General features: G+C 47.2%; 1 protein-coding gene across 7 annotated transcripts in view; it reads right to left on the bottom strand.

Moving 5' to 3' along the window:
- Positions 1–859: 859 nt before the first annotated feature.
- Positions 860–21,574, bottom strand: part of LOC125742148 (zinc finger protein 521) — a 123,584-nt gene continuing 102,869 nt past the window's right edge. For 6 of the 7 annotated variants that reach the window (XM_049013867.1, XM_049013874.1, XM_049013859.1 and 3 more), the window contains 2 exons: positions 17,613–17,728; positions 6,921–7,255 (listed from right to left, as the gene is read on the bottom strand). In XM_049013867.1, coding sequence (XP_048869824.1) covers positions 7,025–7,255; positions 17,613–17,728 — 347 coding nt within the window. In that variant the 3' untranslated portion in view covers positions 6,921–7,024. Of the gene's footprint in view, positions 2,143–6,920; positions 7,256–17,612; positions 17,729–21,574 lie in introns of those variants that run through there. The other variant, XM_049013884.1, reaches the window with a different exon arrangement.

Raw genomic sequence — 21,574 nt, 5'->3', positions numbered from 1 at the left:
TGTGCACATGCTAAGGGAGGGGTGGTGTTAATGACTGAAATTCTCCCCCAAGGTCTTCCAGACAGGTTGGATGTTGTACACGTGCAGGTGAAAATTCACAGGTTGGGGCGACAGAGAGGCACTGTGTGCTGATGGCTTCGGCTGGGGGTGGGGTGGGCACACTCTAATGGCCCTGTGATTGTGCTGGGTTAAGAGTGAGTGCAGGAGTGGCATAGTGCTGCTGGGGAGAGGGGAGGGGTCGCAACACTATCGGGGTGAATCAGTGCACCTGACACGGTGCCCTGCGGGGCCCTTAGCCACACACGATTACATCCAACGTGAGAGTGGATTTGGAGCCCAAAAAGAGCGGAGACCTCAGATAAAGGGTAGGGGGAGAGACTGCGGCTTGATTCCACCCCCGAACTCATCTCACGGATGTAATGATGGAGAGGGTGAGGAAATCAGAGCATCAGTGGTGTCAGGATCAGTCTAAGGCTTTTGAAATCCAGTTCAAACACAGGCACTTTGCACTCAAATGCAGGGTCCCTGGACAGAGAATGACTGTTGAGCTGATAGCATTGGATAACTCATTTATTAGCCTCATATCCACAGTGTTTAACATAATAAGCATTTATAAAGAAAAAACCATTCAGGTGAAAGTGGTCAGCATCTTCTTTCTTGTTTGCCAGTTACATATAGCAACAGTAATAAATTTGTGTTAAACAGTATGAAAGTATTCCATGGACAATGCTCACTATATCAGAACTGCTCACTCTTACTGAAGAATGTATCACGAGGTAGAATAGGCTGTGGATAAACGAACTGGCTTGATTGTCATTGATCATCATGTTGCTACCATGGCCAGAAACACAAGGTGGACTCAGTACATCTCACATACACTTTTATTATGCTTCACATGTGCAACACAAACATGAGTTCTGCCAAATTCAGAACTTTGTCCATATTTGTACATTATATATTTAATAACATTAGAAGTCATTTTTGTCTTTTTTTTTGATATTCCAAAGTCCTGCTGGAGAGGATACTTCCAGTTATCCCGAAAACGAACAAGATTTCAAAATGTCACATTATGTCTTCATACAAAAAGAGTGTCTCGAGTTCAAATAATAGTAAAATCTTTAAATAATGGAATGCTTGGTGCTTTACAGCTTAAAAGGAGAAATGGAATGTCACAAAAGCCAAGAGAGCAGAGAAGTGGAACCAAATCCAGAGTGCAAAGGACAGATTTGTCATTACATAATCAAAAACCAGGAGCAAGAAATAAAAGCACACTCTAGTACCTGAAGGTAAATTGGATTTATTTCCTATTGCAAAAACAATTCCAGTAATCTCCAGGTTCTGGCTAGAGAATAAACATTAATAACAGTAACATAGAGGGTGATTTAATTCACTGGGAGATTTCTCTGTGCCACGATTATTAAAGGAGGCTTAGGGGTCTGTCAGTTTCCAGCAGGAAAGGCGGGTTTCCAATCCATGCCATCACCACTGCATGTATGGGAATGCTTTTCTGTTTGGAATCGGCACACAGGCGGACTGCATTAAATAATCCATAATCCTGTGCTGCCCTCCCCTTCCGCAATAATGAAATTTATGCATGAGGTCGACACCTCGGTTTCTACCTGCCTGTCTGGAGATCCGCCCGCCTCCAGCAAGTGCTCCTCCCGTGATGTAATGTCTCCGGCCAGGGTGTACTGATGGCTCAGACTCTGTGGGCACCCTTTGCTCCTCCCGGGGCCGGCCCGACTGGTGCCCCCCCCCTGCCCAGTCTGTCAGCAGTTGGTTCCTGGCATGCAGACCCTGCCCCATTCTTTGGAGCAAGGAACTTTGTGTCCTTGATATCCGGAGCTTGAAATGTGTAAAAGTACTTCTATTTACAGTATGTCAGCCATATGTTTAAAAATTGAAATACACGCTGTCCAAAGTTTTTTTTTTTTCCCTCTTTCAGAAAGAAAACAGGGTTCGTTTTTGTCACCGGACGAGGTGTACGGTCGCAGCAGACGTTTTGTGCAGAATGAGTAACTAAGCAAGCACGCTTCATGGTCGAGATTCACCTTCTCTCCCTTCCTCACATCTTCGATGTCAGGACTCCTGTGGGGAGTGCCGTCCACCATGTTAGGTGTTGTGTTGGCTCATCGTATGATTCTGCAGGAGGCAAAAAAAAAAAGCCATGTCAGACAGTCTTAACGGCAGCGAAAGGCATTGAGTTTCATATAGCAGCACCTGCAGAATTCGCCCTTGCATGTAAATTTTACTGAGATTTTTACAGACTACATAACATCATGGCGAAGGCTGCTGACCCTCCAGCCTGGATCCCCAGTCAAATATATTCATTGTCCCTTATAAATCGTCTTTCAGCATCTGTGTTTCCCCATTTAGTATATCAGGTGGTGGTGTGATTGCAAACCGATTCATTTCACATGGTACCATGCTGCCCTTCATCCATTTGAGTCAAAAATACCCAGGAGTTCATGGTCCTACCATATGTCTACTAGGCCTGGGAGATCCAACTTAGTTATTTGAAAAAAAATTGAATTTTAGAAATGTTTACATATCTGATGGCACAAATCCTCGTTCAGATTTTTTAAGACTTATGTAGGCTACTATTAGTCATCTAACACACGTTTACTCATTTTAGTTTTGCTTAACATCCCTTGTCGCTTCAAATAAGGGATCTGCCACCAGGAGCAGACGTCGGGAAATTAATTGAACTGGCTAGAATGGCTGTAACTATTCAGCAAGGAAACTGGTGAAATAATATGCCAATCAGAAGAAGAATGTGGTGAAGCAGTGACGCCACAATGGCGAAGTCGGCCCCCTCCCGTCAGTGACCCTCCTGCCGCAATATCGGAACTGCTCTGGAAATTACCATCAAAATACCTTATACTGCAGTGTAATGTATGGACAGTAAGATGGCATGAAAAATTTAATACCACCCAAGCCTAGTCAGATGTAGCCCAAACTGAAGGTAGGATTTGATTGCACGGATGTCATCTTTTTAAGTTTTAAGCTATTTTATGCACATAAGTGTCAGCCGTCTAATGTCAATTGTTTGAAATTTTAATTTCACTCCACAATTTATATGACTTTCTTCTTGTTGCTGATAGTATTTCTGTCCTGTAGGTCGCAAAATAAATAAAATGCATTATAGGTTATTGTATCCTCATCCTTATCCTCACACAGACAGTAGCAGGCTAATGTTGCAGGTGTTGCATTTCACTACTGGTTGCACAAAATGGGTTTAGGCTACTGATGGTTTGGAGTATAACTAATATCCATTTTTTTTTGAGTGACAAATCAATTTTTAAAAGGAGCTTCCTAACTATAACATCTACTAGCCAATGAAAATAACTGCTGTTTGCTAGTTGGCACTCTGCTTTTCTTAATTATGTTTCATAAGCAAGGTCGGTGTATCCCTGTTAAAAAAGATTTTTCCTGTAAACCTACATCAGATTTAAAGCAAAACCGATGGAGCAATTAATCTTGTTTAACCAGAGCTAATCGCTATAATTGGACCAAGTCTGCAGTTTCAATCGCGCTGTACAGTACGCATAAGTTGGCCTGTGTAGGAGTCCAGAACGGATCAGCGCTGCACCGAAATGCTGTTTTCCTTTTTCCTGCATTATGAAATAAATTTTCTGCAGCAAGTTTATACGTATTAGCAATGAAGTTTACTTGTCCAAAGTCAGTGTCTGACATGTGACATTATCTGCGCAGGCTGAGCCAGCGAGAGCTGGAGGGGATCTGTAATAGTCTAATAAAAATACACTTGGAATATAATAAACACAATGCGATGTGGAGTTACAGCACACGAGACACCAAAGGCAGCAGTTTGGCAGTTTCCCCACAGGCTTCCTCACTGAGGAACACCCGCGACGTACCTTGGTATCATAACAGGGCACTCCATACGACTAGCATCTGACGCTCCGTGCCATCTGTTTTACGCACTGTGGTGTACACGATGTGGAGTCGTTCACACGCGCGTACGTGCCCGCGCACACACTCGCATGATGTGCTGCTGCATGCGCACTCTAGAGAGCGCCTGTGCCTTGGGACGGGAGCCAGACGGAGGTTCTTTAAAGGGAGGTGCGGGCCGGGGGTGTGTGACTGGTGTCCCCAGTGGGCAGAATCCAGGTCATCTTTTGAAGTGCCTGCTAATCCCTTTAATGCAAAATACATGCCCCACTTGCTGTGCTCCCTTCAAAAAAAAAAAAAAAAAAAAAAACACATGCATGCACACACATCTCCAGGACGCGTTCAACGGTGTGGGGTTCCGTGTACCTGTCTGAGACAAAGTCCGAATACGGTCCACCTTTCCCCATGTGTGCAGCCAATTGGCTGTTGTCCACATGGTGGTGGGGGGGGATGCAATATATGCCTTTACAGACACGTCAACGGAGAAAAAAATGAAACCAGAAGATACAGACACTGGAATCACTCGATGCATTCCCACGCTGGCGCCGAGGACTTAAAGACCTTGGTGCGTTTCTTTTTTAGTGAGGCAATTGGTTTCCGACAGGCAGGATAATAAGCCTTTTGACCCGAATGGATCCCCGACCCCAGCGAGGTGACCGGGAGGGGGCCGGCTTTGCGGTCATGGCGGCCGATGTGCCAGCGACTTCACCACTCAAAAATAAAGCTTCTTTAAGTGTGTCTGGGAGGCGGCCCCCCAGGACTGCCCAGGCTTCCCTGTTGTGGGCAATGGGGATGGGGAGGCAGTGGGACAAAAGCAGCAGCCTTATTAATGAATGCAGGCCATTACGAGTCTGCCTGGCTCCTGGGCGACTCCCAGAAGCACATACTGTATGTGACTTCAAATGCCAGAATATTGACACGGAGCGAGGAGGGCCCCCCCAAGGAAAATGACTCCTTGGATATAATGTGGGCTCGTAACAGCTATTAGAGTACAAAATAGAGCCCTCTGGGAGTCAGCTGACATCCAGCGCATTCCACCTTCTCCCTAAACATTAGAGGAATTTCTCAGAGAAGGTATTTTCAAGGACGGCATTAAAAGGACTTTTGCGGACTGCCGGATGGCCCCCCCACCCCCACTGCGGTGTCTATTGCGATGATCAGAAGTGCAGGATTTAGTTGCAGTCGACGCATTCATTTCTACCTGCAATTTGTTTTTTAAGAGGGTGACGTTTGCGCTCCATGCCGTCTGCCACGCTTGTCCTTGAGTCACCCTCACACACTCCCGGTGCCTCCCAGCTCCAGCTCCCTGTGTCCTTTTGTCTCCTGTGCCTTTTGTCTGCCCTGCACCCAGTGCGGAATCCAGTGTTGCTGGATTCGGGACTGAGACAGACCGTCGGAGCTCATGAGATGTGTCCCTGTGCTCCACCCACCAGTATTCGGCTCAGTTTGCTGCTGCTCAGGAGCAGGTTCATGTACATGTACCAAAGAATCTGTGTGTAAAGCATATATATGGACCTAAACTCGGATGAGTGAGGCCCACCTCTTCTGTCACTTTGCAGTGCTGTTTAAAGTAGTATTCATGTAATGTAACACTGCATAGTATAATATTCTTTACTGCAGTATATCTGTGTACTCTAACATTTGTATATTAGCATTTGTTTATGGTAACACTGTAAGTAACATCGTTTTCTGTATTTAAGCATTGCAATATTTGTGCATTGCACCCTTGTATACCTTGTAACACTGTAAAAATAAATTTTACTTATGTAGTATTTGTGTACTGTAACACAGCAAGTGAAAGTGACATTTCGTATTCTAACACTATTAGCATTTGTGTACTGTAACACTGTGTCTTGTAATATTTGTGTACTGTAACATTGTTAACAGTCGTATTTGTGTACTATAACATCACAAATTTCAGCATTTTTTGCACTGTTAGCATTTAAAGACATAGCTTGATTCTGCATACAAACTGTTAAAAAAAGACTGACCCGATGGAGACATGTTCCTTTTTATGGTTTAACATCGGATTTAGAGTGTCCTAGAAGGTAAACTCAGGCATTACCCAATAAGCAAGGCCTCTGATCCTATTTTGTGCCCAGTAAACCGATGCACATCTGTCATAATGTAAAATCAAGAAACAAAAGAAGGAGGGAAATGAGCAGGCCGGGAGAGCTGGGAGGGAAGGGGGGCAGGGTGCTGGGTAATTTTAGGCCTCAGCTGGGACCGGAGGATGTGCTCCACATTTCGCATGGTATCCGGCTGTGTGGTCGCCATGCTCTCAGTGGCAGGTGGGTCCTGCAGAGCCACATTCCCCCCCATGCTGGGTCTCTATGGGCTGAAAGCTGTGGTATGATTGGGGGGTATGGGGGTTGAGGAACGGTACGAGCTCTCTGTGCCCCACAGAGGAGCCACTTTCACATCAACCCCTGGCACGCCCAGAGTGCTACCACGACCTGGATTTGGTGTGAAGTGGTGGCTTGCTTTCCTCCCCCTCAGTGGCCTGTGTTGACGACTTCTTCTAACACAGCCTTGCCCGTGTAGTGAAGTGCATGGCCCTGAGGTGGGAAAGAACCACTTTGTCTTCTATTTGTGACTGTCAGACAGATGAGTCGTCTGCTTTCAATTCATTTTCTCAGTCGTTCACTTTTTGTGATCTGTCGATTCCTGCTGATGCCTTTTGGTCTGTGTGGTGCAACCACATGGATTCCAGTCCTACTTTGCACCAGAAACAACTTTAGATAATAGGTACCATTGGATTTTTTTTTTTATATATGAACCTGGCATTCCTTCGAATCAATGGCAGTCGTTCACAGACACAGCAGTCCAGCCTCCCTTTATCAGATAACTGCAGTGGTTACCTAGACTTTCATTAGATTACATCATATTGCAGCATCTCCCCGGAAGCCATGCAAATCGCAACAGGTGCAGTCGTATAATGTAGCTTTAAGTACAAAGTGCAGCCTTGGAGAAGGCCAAAGTGCGAAAGAAGTCATTTATAACAATGCTCTGTTCAGGTTGTTTTAATTCCTGTTGACACACAGACACCCCCTAATGTATCAGGCACTGAGTAAGCCATAGAATCCCTCCCATGTTACTGCAACAAGAGACATCAAAACAAGGGAAGGTTTACCTTGATTTCTGAGGCAATCGAAAATACAACATGAAACAAAACACAGCTGCTGATGATACCACATGATGTCAAGCTCAACTTAGGATGGTAAAAAACACACACACACCAACTCCATACACATTTCTGAGAATCCTCAATTAAACTGAGAGTTGAAGATGGTAAATTTGACAGTTTGGATGCAAATCCAATCCTTGCACAGCACATCTGGGCCTGCAAAATGGAAACAAAGGGTGCGTGAGAGAAGCAGACAGAGCGCCCTGGTCCTCAGCTTCGTGTCTGTTTTCACAGGTTGGCTTCAGCCAGTCTCGTGGCACATCATTCCAAAGGTCATGCTGCAGCTGCTTTCCTGCCTCAGCCCATGTCATGCCCTACAGACCACAAAGAAGCTTTGGGACCTTGCCACAGGAATTCTCTGGATGTCGTCGTTTTGTCTTATCTGGCACTGATACCTCACCCTGGGGACATGGAAGCCATCTGTGAGAGGCCCTTACTGGACACACCACAGTCCACACCCAAGGCTAACAGGATCTGTAACCAAGGCGACTCTGATAAAGTTTCCCAGGACAGCAAGAGCACATTCCGGCCTTGGATGACCAGCAATAAAAGAGAATGATTCAGTCAGTGCAGAGTGGTACCCCCCCCCATACCCTCCAGGGAATGCAGCCACATCTGAGACCATAGCCTGCTCTCATCAAGAAAGCCAGCTATACTCCTTGTGTAGCAAACACAATGGGCTTTGTCTTGAGCCTGACCACAAACTCATAGCGCTGTTAAGTGAGGAAGGGGGGCCTCGCAGTCAATCCTAACCCCTATCCACACACTTGAGGATGCAATTTTCCATCAAACAACCAGTGCATCTCAACAGTCTCCCACACCCTCCTGTATCCTCTTCTTACCCATATTGTATAACTCAACCTAACAAGACAATCTTATGAGCCTTTAGCAGCCCTTGATGCTAATTCACGCATTGCTACCTACCGGCGGCCTCTCCTTGCTCTCATTTGCGTATTCAGTGGTCTCATTTGCATGCCGCGGCTTAATCCTGAATAATTTATGACTATGCAAATACCTGTCTCGAGAAGTTAAGTTGTGAGACTGCCGGACAGATCACTCAGGATCTGAAACATAACATCTTCTCCTAATGCATCAGTGTACACCTGGTATTTCTTGCTACATGGTGAGTCCAAACAATAATGCATTAAACAATCAGCAGCATCTCCTGCAACACACACAAACCATACAACCAAGCATAGCACTAAAAGCCAGACTGAAACCTACTGAAGATGCTTTCAAAATCCATGGCATGGCTGCCATTATGCAGAAAACAGAAATGAAGAGTTGGGATGCTTTTTTGGTGGATTTCTGGCATATTAAAGCTAGTCGTGAAAAGATGGCATCACTTTATAGGACTAAAAATGAATTACAGAGACAAGATTATTGGGGCTTTATTGAGTGTCCGAAATCCAATACAGTAACCTTTGAAGGGAATTTGAAACTGTTCTTCAGGGAGTTCTCAAGAGCAGTGGTGAACACATGCATCTCAGCACATGTGAGACATTTTTTTGGGGAAAAAAAGGCAGGGGGTGAACATTATAATCAAGGTCGTATTTCCACATCTGTGGGGCAGCACAGTGACAAGCGTGAATTCTTTTTAGGGATTTTCACTGGGTTTAACGGAGGTCACGTTACCTTTAGGGAATGCCGTGGGCAACATTTTCAAGGCTCCCTTTCTCAAATGCACGGGGTGATTTCAGGAGTATCCCTGGAGTTGATATAAACGTGATCACCTAGGCAACCAATCAACGTAATCATTCATTGGATGCAAAAGAGTACAAAGGTACAAAAAGCCACAAAACCATCGTGGCTCCGGGTTTCTTTATAGCAGGAATTTAAAGCCTGCTCGATTAAGTACTAATGAATTTTGATTTCAGTCATTCAATGTGACTTTTCTGAAAGGTTTCTGCAGCTCTTGGGGGTGAATTCAGGTGCATGTCTGGACCGACTCGCAGCTGAACCCTTTACTGCAGAGGGGTGGTAATCATTGTCAGATCACAGGCTCATTTGCATTCTGTGCACAGGAACTTAGAAACCCAAATTTATTCAGAGTCATCAGTCAAGATTTTAATTAAGGCATAGCAGCACAATGCCAGGGAAAATGCAATGACTGTTTGATTGAAAATAAACGGGTAATGCACCTTCTCCTGAACATTTTCGGCTCAGCAGAGTTAAAGGACAAGGTTGATTTCCCTTTGATCAGCCTGGTTTCTTGGGTTGCTCATTAAGCTGGTCTAACGACACTGCTCATATTTTCTTCCTGGCCATTTTGCTGAGCTCTTTGTGCACTTCTGGGGACTGGTCTGGGATACTTGTCTATTAGGGTACACTTGTTTGTAATTCTTGTTTTCTCCAGATGATTCTCTATTCTGTCTGAGAACAGCCATGTTCAACGATAAAACAACTGACTTGCTTTCGGTCGTGTGAACAGTCCGAGAAGTGACAATAAGGCAGGACCAGTGTCCTGTACTCTGTGCTACCTTTAGAAGCCCCGCCATAGGATATTTTCAAGGCTGGGCGGAAAAACAGAACTGTTTCAGGTTGGAGGGGTTGTGGCGTCTGAAGCGGGGCCAGTATTAACTCAGCCCAAAGACAAGTGCAAGGGGAGATATCCAGAGTGCTGCCGGTCCTCTGGGGGTGGAATTCCTTCCTGATCTGGCGAGGTGCCAGGGGACCCCGCTGTCCAGTTTGGCTCCAGAAGAAGAAGGAGGAGAGCGAGAGAGGGAAAAAAAACTGCATGCATTTGACACAGTCAACACTTATCGGGCCCTGTGTGAGGAACGGCCCCGTCTTTTGTTTTTGCAACAGCCGGCTTGGTCTCCTTGGAAACTGACCGGCATGTTTGAAGTGCTATCCCCGGGGGAGCCATGGACGTACTGTGCCTGGGGGGGGTGTAGGGTGGTAGAGCTGGGGTGGGGGGGATGGGGAAGCAGGAAAAATTCTGAATTTCCCCACAGGCTTCCTGGAATGGGCAAGAAGCTGCGGGGAACCACAAAGGGTTACTGGAACAACAGGTAACATTCCGGATATCGCAATAAAGGAATTTCTGGCTAAGTGCATGCTTTTCCTCTTGCTCCCTTGCTCTCTCTTTCAAGAAGGCAAGAAAGCTCGGCCGAAGCCTGAGACAAAACCACACGCCAGCCAGCATGTTCAGTGGAGGCAGGGGAAAACAATGAAGTGGGATGCCGGTCTTATGTTTTGATTTTCAATATGTCAGGGGGGTCTTCAGCTTTTCAAGCTTAACTAAAACAACCTCGAAACTGCTGGCAAAGTGCAATCTCTTCTGGCTGTGCCCCCTTCCTTTTAAATCGACTTGCAATGTCCACCATGTTCGTGTCATCCAGAGACATGCTTCTAAAATACAGCACACTTAATTTGCTCGTTTATCCATCCCTCTAAAGCTGATGGATTTCACGTTTTCCATACTCTTCCGCTCACTTTCCACACACAGTTCAGGCCAAGGGCCCTTACTGTCCTGAAACTCTTCATCTTTTTTATATATATATTTTCCCAGCACTGTTCTAAAGTGGTCTCCACTAAATGTACACTTTTGTGTCCTTTGGTGGAGGCACTATGCAACCCAGTTCCTTAAACGGTTGGAATAATCAGACGCCCCTGGGTGATGCTGATAGTTGTGCTGTGGAGGGATGATCGAGGTACCCAAATAACCCCCCGTCAATCAAACCTTGCTGTTGGACCCGCCCTCCCCTGCCCCCACCCTTCATACAAACGCGCTTTCATATTTCAACACTGAGGACTACTGTAGGAAAAAGGGAAAAAAAACACTTGCTGAATCCTGACATATTTTTGTCACTGTCTCCAGTGGTTATCAGTTGTTTAACAAGCATGCCGACTCCCTCCTGCGAAAGGGGAAAATGCAATAAAAAAAGAGATTCCACTTTGACTGACGGTACATTGGAGGGAAAAAAAGGCCGCGAGTCGAGCCAAGTGCTCAGTGCAAAAAGTCTAAACAAAAGAAATATTTAGCAGTGACTTGGCCAGGAGAGAAAGCGAAAGACCTTTTCTGGTGACAACATAAATTTGACAAAATGCAACAGTAGCGATCAGAGCATGCGGTCCCAGCTGTACCGCTAAATGGGTTTAGATGGAAAAATACAAATACATTCTATTTCGAGACTCTGTCTTTAAATTGACGCCCCCCCCCCAGCCTCGTGTCACAGGCATGCCTGCTTCTTAACGCCCACCCCCCGTCTGAGGGCTTTTCTTCCGAGGCAGCGTGCGAGAGAGCTACCTGCTGGCAGGGACAAGGCGAGAGCCAGCTGCGTGGCCTCCCGCAGCCCTGAGCTGTCAAGGCAGGGCTGGGGGGTCCGCAGGGTGCCGGGGCACTGGCCGCCTCAACCCTATTGGGCCCATTGTTTATGTGCCCGCAGGGTGCGGACCACCCCTCCGGTAATGAGAACAAGGTGGCTTTCAAATCCGCCCCTCCGCACCCACTCGCCCCCCACCCCCCCAATCTCTCTCACTCAAAGCGCCAGCCCGTTAGCTCCTTCGCTCGTCCACCCTCTCCCTGCATCTCTGGGCTCATTCATCCTCCGCCATTCTCTTTCCTCTCGCCTCTCTGTTTTCTTGGCGTTTCGTTTTTTGGGTCGAGGTTTCCAGACGGACACCGGCGAGGTGCCGGGGAGGCCTGCTCTCTTAGTTGCCCCACATGTGAGACCGGTTAAAGTGTCTCCACTGATAAGTGAACCCTGCCTTAACACTATTCACAATAATCCTGCCACTTGATTAATGCAAGTCGCCTTTTCAACTCTTATTAAAGAGCTCATTAGTACAAAGACTGATGCCGGGAGTTGGGGGCATTCAGAAAGTACCTTGGACACACCCCCATCAAAACCCACCTTCCAAGGTGTGGTCAATGAGTGGAGGCTCGCCATCCTAAAAGAACGCTATGAATAAACTCCATAATTAATCACATCCTCAGAGGCTTCTCTGGGGGGCCATCTTACCAGGGGATGGACCTTCACCAGGAACGCGCCCCAGGCTACGTTTTATAATTAGGCGGGGGATGGGGGGTGGAAGACCTGCTCTACCTACTACAGGACGGGAAACTGAGTCCACGGGACTCTTCATCTCAAACACCCCCTCTTATACGAGTGACTGCAGGTATCCTCTATCCGCCCCCTGCCCCCAGTGAACGCATGGCGCCAACTGGCGTCCCACTCCAAAGCTCCCTTTCGAAAGGCTTACTTGGATACATGGAAAGGTTACCATACTCTACGTTCGACTTTATCCGCCATAAGAAAAGCCTTTGTCGCATAACTCACAGATACTATTAACAAACTAATAAACATGTATTGCATTCTAATGCATTCACAGGTGTTGGGATTGTGTATTGCATGTCATGCTGAACCCAAAGCCTCTATCATAGGTGCGCGAGGCAGGAATTATGGGAACTACTCTGACGTTCCAAAAATTTAATCTGAGATAGCCAATGGTTCCCCTACCTCGGCCAACCCACACGCACACACACACACACACACACACACACACACACACACACACACTGCTTCTCTGTCACAAATGCGACTGCTCCCCCGTGTAGCCATTTGCATGTTTATGGGTAACGCCGTTTTCAGAATGGATGATGGTATAAAATAGGATGCTTAATGCCATCGTTTCCATCAGCCTTGGGTGTTTTTCTTTACCCCAGCGTGTCGCACAGCAAATTGCATGCCGAATTCTTCAGGGAGCTGACGGGCTCTGCAGCAAAGCTAACTGCCGATGATCTGCGATAACCCTAGAGAATGAATTGCAACTAGCCAGCCGGCTGTTGATTACCTATCAGATTGGCTCGACGATCACTAGGAATGACACATTTCCTCGAAGTTTCGAAAAGTTCAATAAAAAGTATGGCGCCTCAAATGGAGCAGAGTGATGCCATACAGCCTCCTGTTTGTTTGGTTATTCCTCCGCAAAACCGCGAACAAAGTCGCATCCGATGCTGCAGCTCCCATTCTCCCTTCAGTACAAACGCGAGGAGAACAGAGGGCTTCTGAAGGGCTAGTGGGAGTATTTGTCACGTCCCCCCCCAGATAACACGCTCACGTACACAAATCAGACCCCAGGAGGGAATCGGCACACGGGCACGCGCGCACACGCACACGAACACGCATGCAGACTGAGCCCTCGCAGGATCGCAGGCCTGTCATGTCGTCTCGGAACGCACCGACGCGCGCAGATCATCGGCACGGCAACGGGACAACCGCTGTTCATCCAAACGTCTCTTTCAAGCTGTTTGTTTACTTCTAAAGAACACCGTGGAAATATTTACAGCAACCATGCAGTCGTGTGTCGTTATAAATAATCTTAAATATTAACAGGGTTTTCCCTCGACTGGGGTATCTTCCATGCTTTAGTTTAGAGCCTAACCTATGCAATGACTTCAGACTTTGCTCCCGACGACAAATGAGAAGCGGCAAAGTAATTTTTTTAAACGGTTTCAAAGACAGCAGCGCAGTCACAGTGGACAGGTCCCGGCATTCCACGGGATAAGGTGTTCAAAGCGACGGATGATTAAAAAATGAAAATGCTATTGTGTGCCATATGATCTGCAATCCTTCGGGACATCTAAAGGATGGGATTCGGTGGGGGGACTTAAAACCTAGAGCGAATAGTCCCACCAGTGCCTACATAGCTGTGAAAATATGTCTGTAATGGTTTTCTTTTCAGTTTGAAGCCCTGGCAAATTGGAGCAGCATAAAGCTTATCCTGCAGCAAACGCACATCTTCCTCCCCAGCGGTGATAACAGCCGGATGTCTGTACCAGCCTGTTCAATTTGCCGGGAATGAGCTGAGAGCGGCAGTGGATTTTGACCAGGTCACGATGGCGGAAGTCTGTGTCTCTTCGAGGTTACCCTACAATGCCGAAATGTCCATGTTATAAAAAGAAAATGAAACAGACAAAATGAAAAAGAACTAGCGCTGATATGGAGGAATAAAACAGCAGCTAAGAGGCCTGTTTTGACTGAGTGGCCAAAATAAAGTGTGTTTCTGAGTCGCTGGGCAGGGATAAACACAAACTGTTAACCAGAAAAATAAGAAAAATGTATTAGACGAGTGCACAGTCAGACAATGACGCTACAGTGACCTTATCACCCCCCAGTTTTGGTGTCTCTCACTCACACCCACGAGTGTCTAACCAGCTAAGGGTTCACACCACCAACCGCATGACTGGGGGCAGACAAGTCCATAACCCTCCCAGGAGCTGCTCCTCTCCCATTCAGCCGCCAATCAAATCCTTACGATGAAAAATGAAATATCCCATAATTAAAGTAATGAATTGCTAAATGGCAAGATGAGAAATTCTACTATCCTTTCTCGGGGTCCTTTGTTGCTAGGATAAAGTATATACGCTATTAAGTTCTGGCAGGCTCTCAAGGAGGTCCGCACGGGCTCGCTTAAGACATTTATCTGAGGGACTGTAAAACTTATCAGGATAGCCCTCGGGGAAAAGAGCGAGGCCTGAAATCGTGTCATTGTAGAGCACATAAGAAGTCTGGGATGCCTCACAAAGACTAAAATAATGCCAAGAATAAGAGATTAATAAAAGCAAAAATGAGTCACATTGCGAGAGTTCATTCTGAGAGGACATATTTTGGTCAGGTGAGCTGCAGGAGATAATTACTGAGAACAATCAGCTGAGTCCATCTCCCTTCGAGTCGGTGTAGGACCCCTCTCAGGTCCTTGGAATAGCAGGGTGTCGAGACCATTTTTAAAACACTCTTATTACAGACGAGGCCAGAGGTCCCATCCTGAACATGCTCGTTCAGCTCAGGTTTAAGGGGAACGTATTTGGCTGTGAAGTCTGGGCTGTGGAGATTCTCATCTCCAGCAGGCAGAGCTCCTCAACATCCCTTCAAGCGGCATCAGAAGCTTCTCTTACTACAGCACCTCACAGGCTTTGCACGGCTCCATGAATGAGCCCGGGTGCTCCTTAGATGAACCACCAAGAAAAAAAAAAAAATCATGCATGGATACACGTGCGACCCCAGGGGCTCAACACGACGACGTGCCAACCTGAAGTCACACTTTTAACTGTCTGGTCGGCTGGAGGCCTGGAACAGAGTATTTCTATTCATTCTGTCGCTATAAATATTTAAGCTCCAACAGAGTGGATTCGTCTTTAGGATGCGCGGAGGCTGAAGAGCCACCAAATGTGAGGATAACTAAGAGGGACAGTGGATAATGGTACAAATTAGATGCTAATGAAGTTATCGGAGCTACAGAAGATGGGGCTGAGGTTCACCGAACACCACCCCCCTCGTAGTCTGAAGTTGGGCTAAACTCAGTTCCTGAAACATTTACTGCATTCCACTCCTGACAGCCTCTCATAAAATATCAGCACTCCATCTATCTTTCAGTGTACAGCCCCCCCACACCCCCCTCCCCCCCCCGAGGGTTGGAAACACTAGTTTGGATCTCACTTCAGTGCCAGTCTACAAGAGATTGCTTCTCCCTGGATCCCCCCAACACTGGTGCTCTGTTGTTGAGTGGAGCCTGGGGGGGGGTGGAGGCCAGGGAGTTATTCAATCAGACTGGGGGCTGAGGGGCAGCCAGCGGGGTCCGTGGAGGGCTGATTAGGGGTAGGCACTCCTATTGTCCACCCAGCAACACCAACCGGAATTAGTCAGCTTCTTGCCGGGAAGAATTTGGCTTGAGGGTGGGGGGGGGGGTGCCTGGTTGGCTGGGGGCCTCTCACCTGTCACAGGCTTTGTCAAGGGCTTCCGAATCCAGAACCTCAGTGCCAAATTAATAAAATATCACCTCTGCCCCCCACCCCCCCCACCTGGCAACCGCGGGCCCCGCTTCACACTGATCCTTCACCTCCAAGACTGAGGGGAGCACAAAAAAAAAATGCAAAAAGACTTTTGGCTCACACACCGTTCAATTTTTCGGACCCCTGCAATGGTGGTATCCCACCCTATGCCCCCCCCCCCCAAACATCACACCAGCTCAGCATCACACCACATGGCTTTGATGGAAGAGGATTGAGCGATATCCCGACGGTTTCTGACAGGTGTGCCAGTCCGATCCCGTACATGGAGGAAGCCCGTGTCCAATAAATGGGTACAAGACAAGGTTCTGGCTGGCGTGACGCCTTGGTCAATCAGGAGGAAGGGTTATGCAGATTGGCCAGACCCCGCACTGGTAGGCAGTGGCAGGCCCGGTTTTCAGCAAGGCCCCCTGGTTTGAACTTGAAAGGGCTGCTTGTTAGACCCTCTCTGTTGTCTATGGGAGAAATTCGAGCTGACAGCTAGCTTGGTGCTCTTGCTGCTTTGGTGTGCGGCGGACGTGCTGCCGCCGACGAGCGTGTTGAATATAACGATTACTATTTCCCCGGCCTGTGCTCCTCTCCTAACCTACGCAGGAAAAGCCATGCATCTTTCATGGCCCCTCTTCCTGAGCACCTTCATGAAGTGTGAAATGGATAAAACAATGCCTGCAGATGCTGGAGCCATAAAACTGAGTGGAGCATCCTCCAGGTTTTGTCTTCCTCAGTTTTTACTAGCTTTAGTTGGGCTGACAGATTGATTAAAAAGTTATGGCACACCCTTCTCCCTTCCCATTTAGATCCGGGAAGATACAGTATGTTTTATCTACGCAAGGCTGCATGGTTATATTACATGCCGGATGGAAATACACGCCGCCTACTGCCTCCACACCGACCTTCGGCGTCTGCATTTTGATGGTCTCCGCCACACATAGACTAACAAACAGCCCGTGATGTTATCGGCGGTGCTAACCTTGCTCCTGGCAGCTAATAGTTCAATGTCTGGCATCTAAATTATGATGTGAACAGCACACAATTAGCAAGAACTGGAGCTCTCCGTGCTATCGGCGCTGCGCAGGTGGTTTACAGCGTTAATCTGCTCTGCACACGCGCGGTTCCTGCACAGATAAAGCGGACGATCCAGTGCCAATAGATATAGAAGTTTGGCGTCTGGCTGGATAAACAATTTTAACGAAGCGTTGCCCCTCGGAGATGGCTGTAAGGTAACAGGATCTCACGTCGTTCTCGGTGGGACGAACATGAGGTGATGCAGAGATCCATTTGCGGTCAATCATTAATGGCAGGGAGTTTGCATTTCATATTATGAGATGGAAGGGCATTACAGATTTCAAAGAAGAACCCACCAATCAGAAAACACCCTATGATCATATGGCGAGGGATGGCAGCCTGTCCGCCCGGACTCTAGCAGGTGTAACTCAACAAGACAAATCACAAGGAAATTTAAATGACACCCTCATCCCCTGATCCCTAATGGGTGAGTAGCTGATTCAGAAACTAAATAAACGCATAAATAAATGAATGAATGTGTGCCCTTTGAACGTTGGCCAGCAGCGCTGCCATTGCAATATTGAGTGCTGGGTTTTTTGATTTCACATCACGGATTCACGACTCCCGCAGTCCCCATTCTCCCAGCAGGGCGGGTGCGACAGATACAGCAGCATGCCCCCCCCCCCCCCCCCCCCCCAGCCGCCTATGGCTCACCTGTAGCTCCGTCTGAAAGAAGAACTTCTGGGGGCACTGGGAGCAGTCATAGATCTTGTCCTCCTGCCCGTGGGCGGAGAAGATGTGCTGCTGTAGTTTGCTCGCCTGGACAAAAACTGTGGAGAAAACACAGGCAGACATTACTGTGCCATTGCCGCACAGTTTGGGTCCTGGCTTTCCTTGCTCTGACTCCGACTATAAATTAACAGAGTAAGAGTAGATGCAGTGCAGCTGTACTCTTGTTTGATCATGGCTCTTTTATGCAACCCAACCTGCATATCATTTTGTCATGTAACCTTCCATGTTAATGTGTCAGCATTGTTATCAGTATTTTATTGCTGTCATCTCTTCCATGCATTAAACCTCATTAAACATGGACAGTAAGATATCTTACAACAAAAATTCAGGTTAAGAATTTGCTCAAGGGTACAACAGAAGATCCCCCCCTGAAACGTGAACTAATGACTTTCCCCATCATTTAAGCACCACACTACCCACTGTTAATTTAATTAACAATAATTGCGAAATTTAATAATTGCTATGAGCTATGTGTGGATCACCAGCTAAACACAAAGTCCGTTATGCAAAACGGATCTATTGGAGTGTCCAGAGGTATCATGGGATCTCAGGTGAGCATGTGGTACAGAGTAAGCTGGGGTCAAGCTGGGGGTTCTCCCCTTGGTGGGACCTAAGGGCGTAACTTTGGCTGTAACATTGGGGGGATTGAGGTCTCCACCCATTACGGGGGAAACATGATTATTGGGGGTTGTATTTTGATTTATTTACACACACACACACACACACACACACACACACACACACACACACAGGTCTGTTATTATATCTTTGTGCGGACTCTTCATTCATTTCTTTTGGGAAAATTCTAATCCTAACATGATGACCCTAACCCCTACTCAGCCCTAACCTTACCCATAAAAGACTTGGCATTTGTAGGGGACCTGAAAAATGCCCCCCCTAAAGCATCAAAGTAATAGGTTTTTTACATTGTGGGGGACATTCCGTCTCCACCATGTAATATAAACCTAATACACACATACACACACACAGCCCCTTAATAATCCTCGCTGGCCATGTGAAGTCTGAAAACCGCAGACTGAAAACATTCACATCTGCAAAACTCAGCTATAGTGTTGAGGAAGAAACTGATGTCGAGCAAATGGAAACGCAACACTGAAAACATACAAAGCCTTCAAGTGAGAAACACAGCCATTGTAAGTCAACGTCGCCAATTATAATTCTCACAATATAAATATTCATGCAGATGTACAACCTAAAAAATGACTATTAAAAACACTGATGGCTGATAGTCTTTTACACATATATATCTGGCTTAATTAAGCAGCGGCCCGTAGTGGTAGAGTGTATAAGTTGGTGTGTACTCTCCGAGGGGCACTTCAAACGCTCTGTTTGTTATGGCAGACCCACGGACCCATATGCTGTGAGGACTGCTATTTAAAACAGTCAATCTCCGAGGTACGGCCATGAAGTCAGTATTTATGGGTTCATTTGAATTTCTTATTAGTCAAAGCTTCTCCCCACGGTAAGCTGGCGTCACAGCCTATCAGATACAGCGAGGCAAAGGTAGGGTGCCTTCAAATCACTGCTGCGTACGCGCTCAATGCAAACGGCTTCAGTAATATAAACATGCTTTAATTTTAATGACTACAAAACAAGGCCCTCTGACTCCACCTGGGTCTACCTAGGAGACACCCTTTTAATAATTGAACTGTACATGGTATATGCCAGAGGCAGAGTTGGGGGGGGGGGGGTGACAGGGCCTTCAGATCCGAGCACGGTGCACTGTGACCCAGGGGGTGGGTGGGGCGCCCCTTCTCTGGCATCGATACACACGGTGGACGCTTGCGAATCCCTCCTTGTCAGGACGGGCCAAGGCATCATAACAATGAAACCGATGAACTCTGGAACAATGCGCCGTGTTCTCTTCCCTGCTCCACACTGAGAGGAGCTGAAGCCCCCCGAGCAACCCCCCCAGAAAAAAAGGTCAACGCTGTGAACACTTTCTTTTTTCCCTGGGTCAGTCTCCATGACAACCTCTCTCAGCCTTATAATCAGCAAACACAGAGAGAGCCATGTTCCTCACTCCATAAATGGATGCAGTTTTTAATCGTAAATGCATTGAGGTTACCACATTGATGTCAGACGCCTTCGGCTGTTGTTTTGTGCCGTGATTGGATGGAGTGGCAGCGCATGGACAGGCAGGGAAGTAAAACTTCCTGCATGTCACTTGCAGAACAATCTCATAGCCTCGGAGTAGCACGTGGCACTGTGATGCGCTAGCGTACACAGCCTGGAGTGGGACACGAAAATGACACCAATATGGCGGATTTCTCCAGTAGCCCAGGAAGATGACTGGAGGCTTCACTGCCATAACGTGACCCCCGTCATAGAAAACTCATGTGGATCTTCTTGGTGGCAGTTCTGTAATTGTTACGGACACAACCTATTCAGGGCCTGGGACTTTAGTTTGTGGAGAACCAAAAACGAAGGGTAAATCATCGTCTTTTATAAATATACTCTGTGTACCCTTGTCAATTACACCACAAGTCGAATCTCAAAATCTTCATCAGAATTCACACGTAATTCCAATTATTACCTCTACCCCCACTTAAATATGATCTTAGCCACTGTCTACCCCTGCTTAAATAAGATCTAAGCCACATTTGTGCTACTCTGGTAAACGAGTAAATAAGCACAAATTCTTAGAGGTTACTTCTGGCGTGGCCAGATCGCCTGTACAGGCAGCTGGTTCCTCAGTAAACACCGCACCGGTTCATGTCCTCTATTCCCAACAGAGGGGAACAGAGGCTGCCAGGCAGAGGCCTCTCCTCAGCAAGACTGCAGAAAAGTTTGCCGGTTCTGAGCGCCGGCGGGCTGGAGGAGGTCCGGGGAGCTGGGGCGGGCCCGCCGTGGGAGGAATGCTCCAATATTACGCTCCTGATTAGTTCTCAGGGGCAAGGGAGCGCAGACCTTTCTCCCTGGGCCTTGACGCTTTTTGTTAGTGCGTGTTTTCCACAGGCTGTGGAAAAGCAATATTAAGCCGTGTTCGAAGAAAAATAAAACAGCGCACATCGTCTCCTCCGCTTTATTCTGACTCTTTCCACTTCCCTCAGAGGCAGATGTTCTTCGACATTGCACATGAGAGAAGCAGAATGACTTACTACATTTTCAGTGAAATATTCTTCTTTTTTCCTTATCGAGGCAATTGATTCATATCTGAATAGTGATGCAACTGCACTGAATCTTACGAGAAATAAGATCTGCAAACCATGGTTATCATTTGTGACATATGCTGCACCTAGTTATCTACCTATTTTTTAGCTGACTAGGAAGGGGGGGTCTGCAGACAGCTGTGCCTGACCCCGCCCCTCACACGGGTATTCCATGCTCCCGATTCTGCATCCAGACGGCCCTTGCGATGCAGCAACTCCTGCCAGGGAGCTTGGGCTTCTGGGGCAGTGGGCTTGAAGCCTGTCAGGCTTTCCCAGAGAACTGGGGGGGGGGGTCGATCCTGTCAACTCGCTTAGCCTACCCCCCCAGCCTCCCCCCTCTCCCCTCAGCTAGAACTGCCACTGGTACCGCCAGGACGGCATGTCTTGATCACGAGCTGGGTCTGTGACCTCACTGAAGTGTCCCAATGCTACACCAAGTGCCCTGGCCACTAGCAGCTTCTCTGTGTCAGTGTGCTGTGTCCTTAAGCATGTGCATCATTTTTAGTAAGAAGAGTAAAGAGGTACGGCAATTTTAAGGTAGCATAATGTTCCCAATACTCTCCCGATAAACAGGTGAACATAATATGAAGATGCCTACATTCCCATTATCGATGTTTCTCCAAGGCCCCAGTAGGGAACATCAGCGGATACCAAACATGCAACAGCAATCAGCACATTTAACAGCAGCAATGCAACATGCAGCAGACACAC

The sequence above is a fragment of the Brienomyrus brachyistius genome, chromosome 1, assembly GCF_023856365.1.
Source record: "Brienomyrus brachyistius isolate T26 chromosome 1, BBRACH_0.4, whole genome shotgun sequence".
Classification (NCBI taxonomy): Eukaryota; Metazoa; Chordata; class Actinopteri; order Osteoglossiformes; family Mormyridae; genus Brienomyrus; species Brienomyrus brachyistius.
The sequence above is the reverse complement of the archived record's forward strand: the minus strand, read 5'-3'. Positions and strand labels throughout refer to the sequence as shown.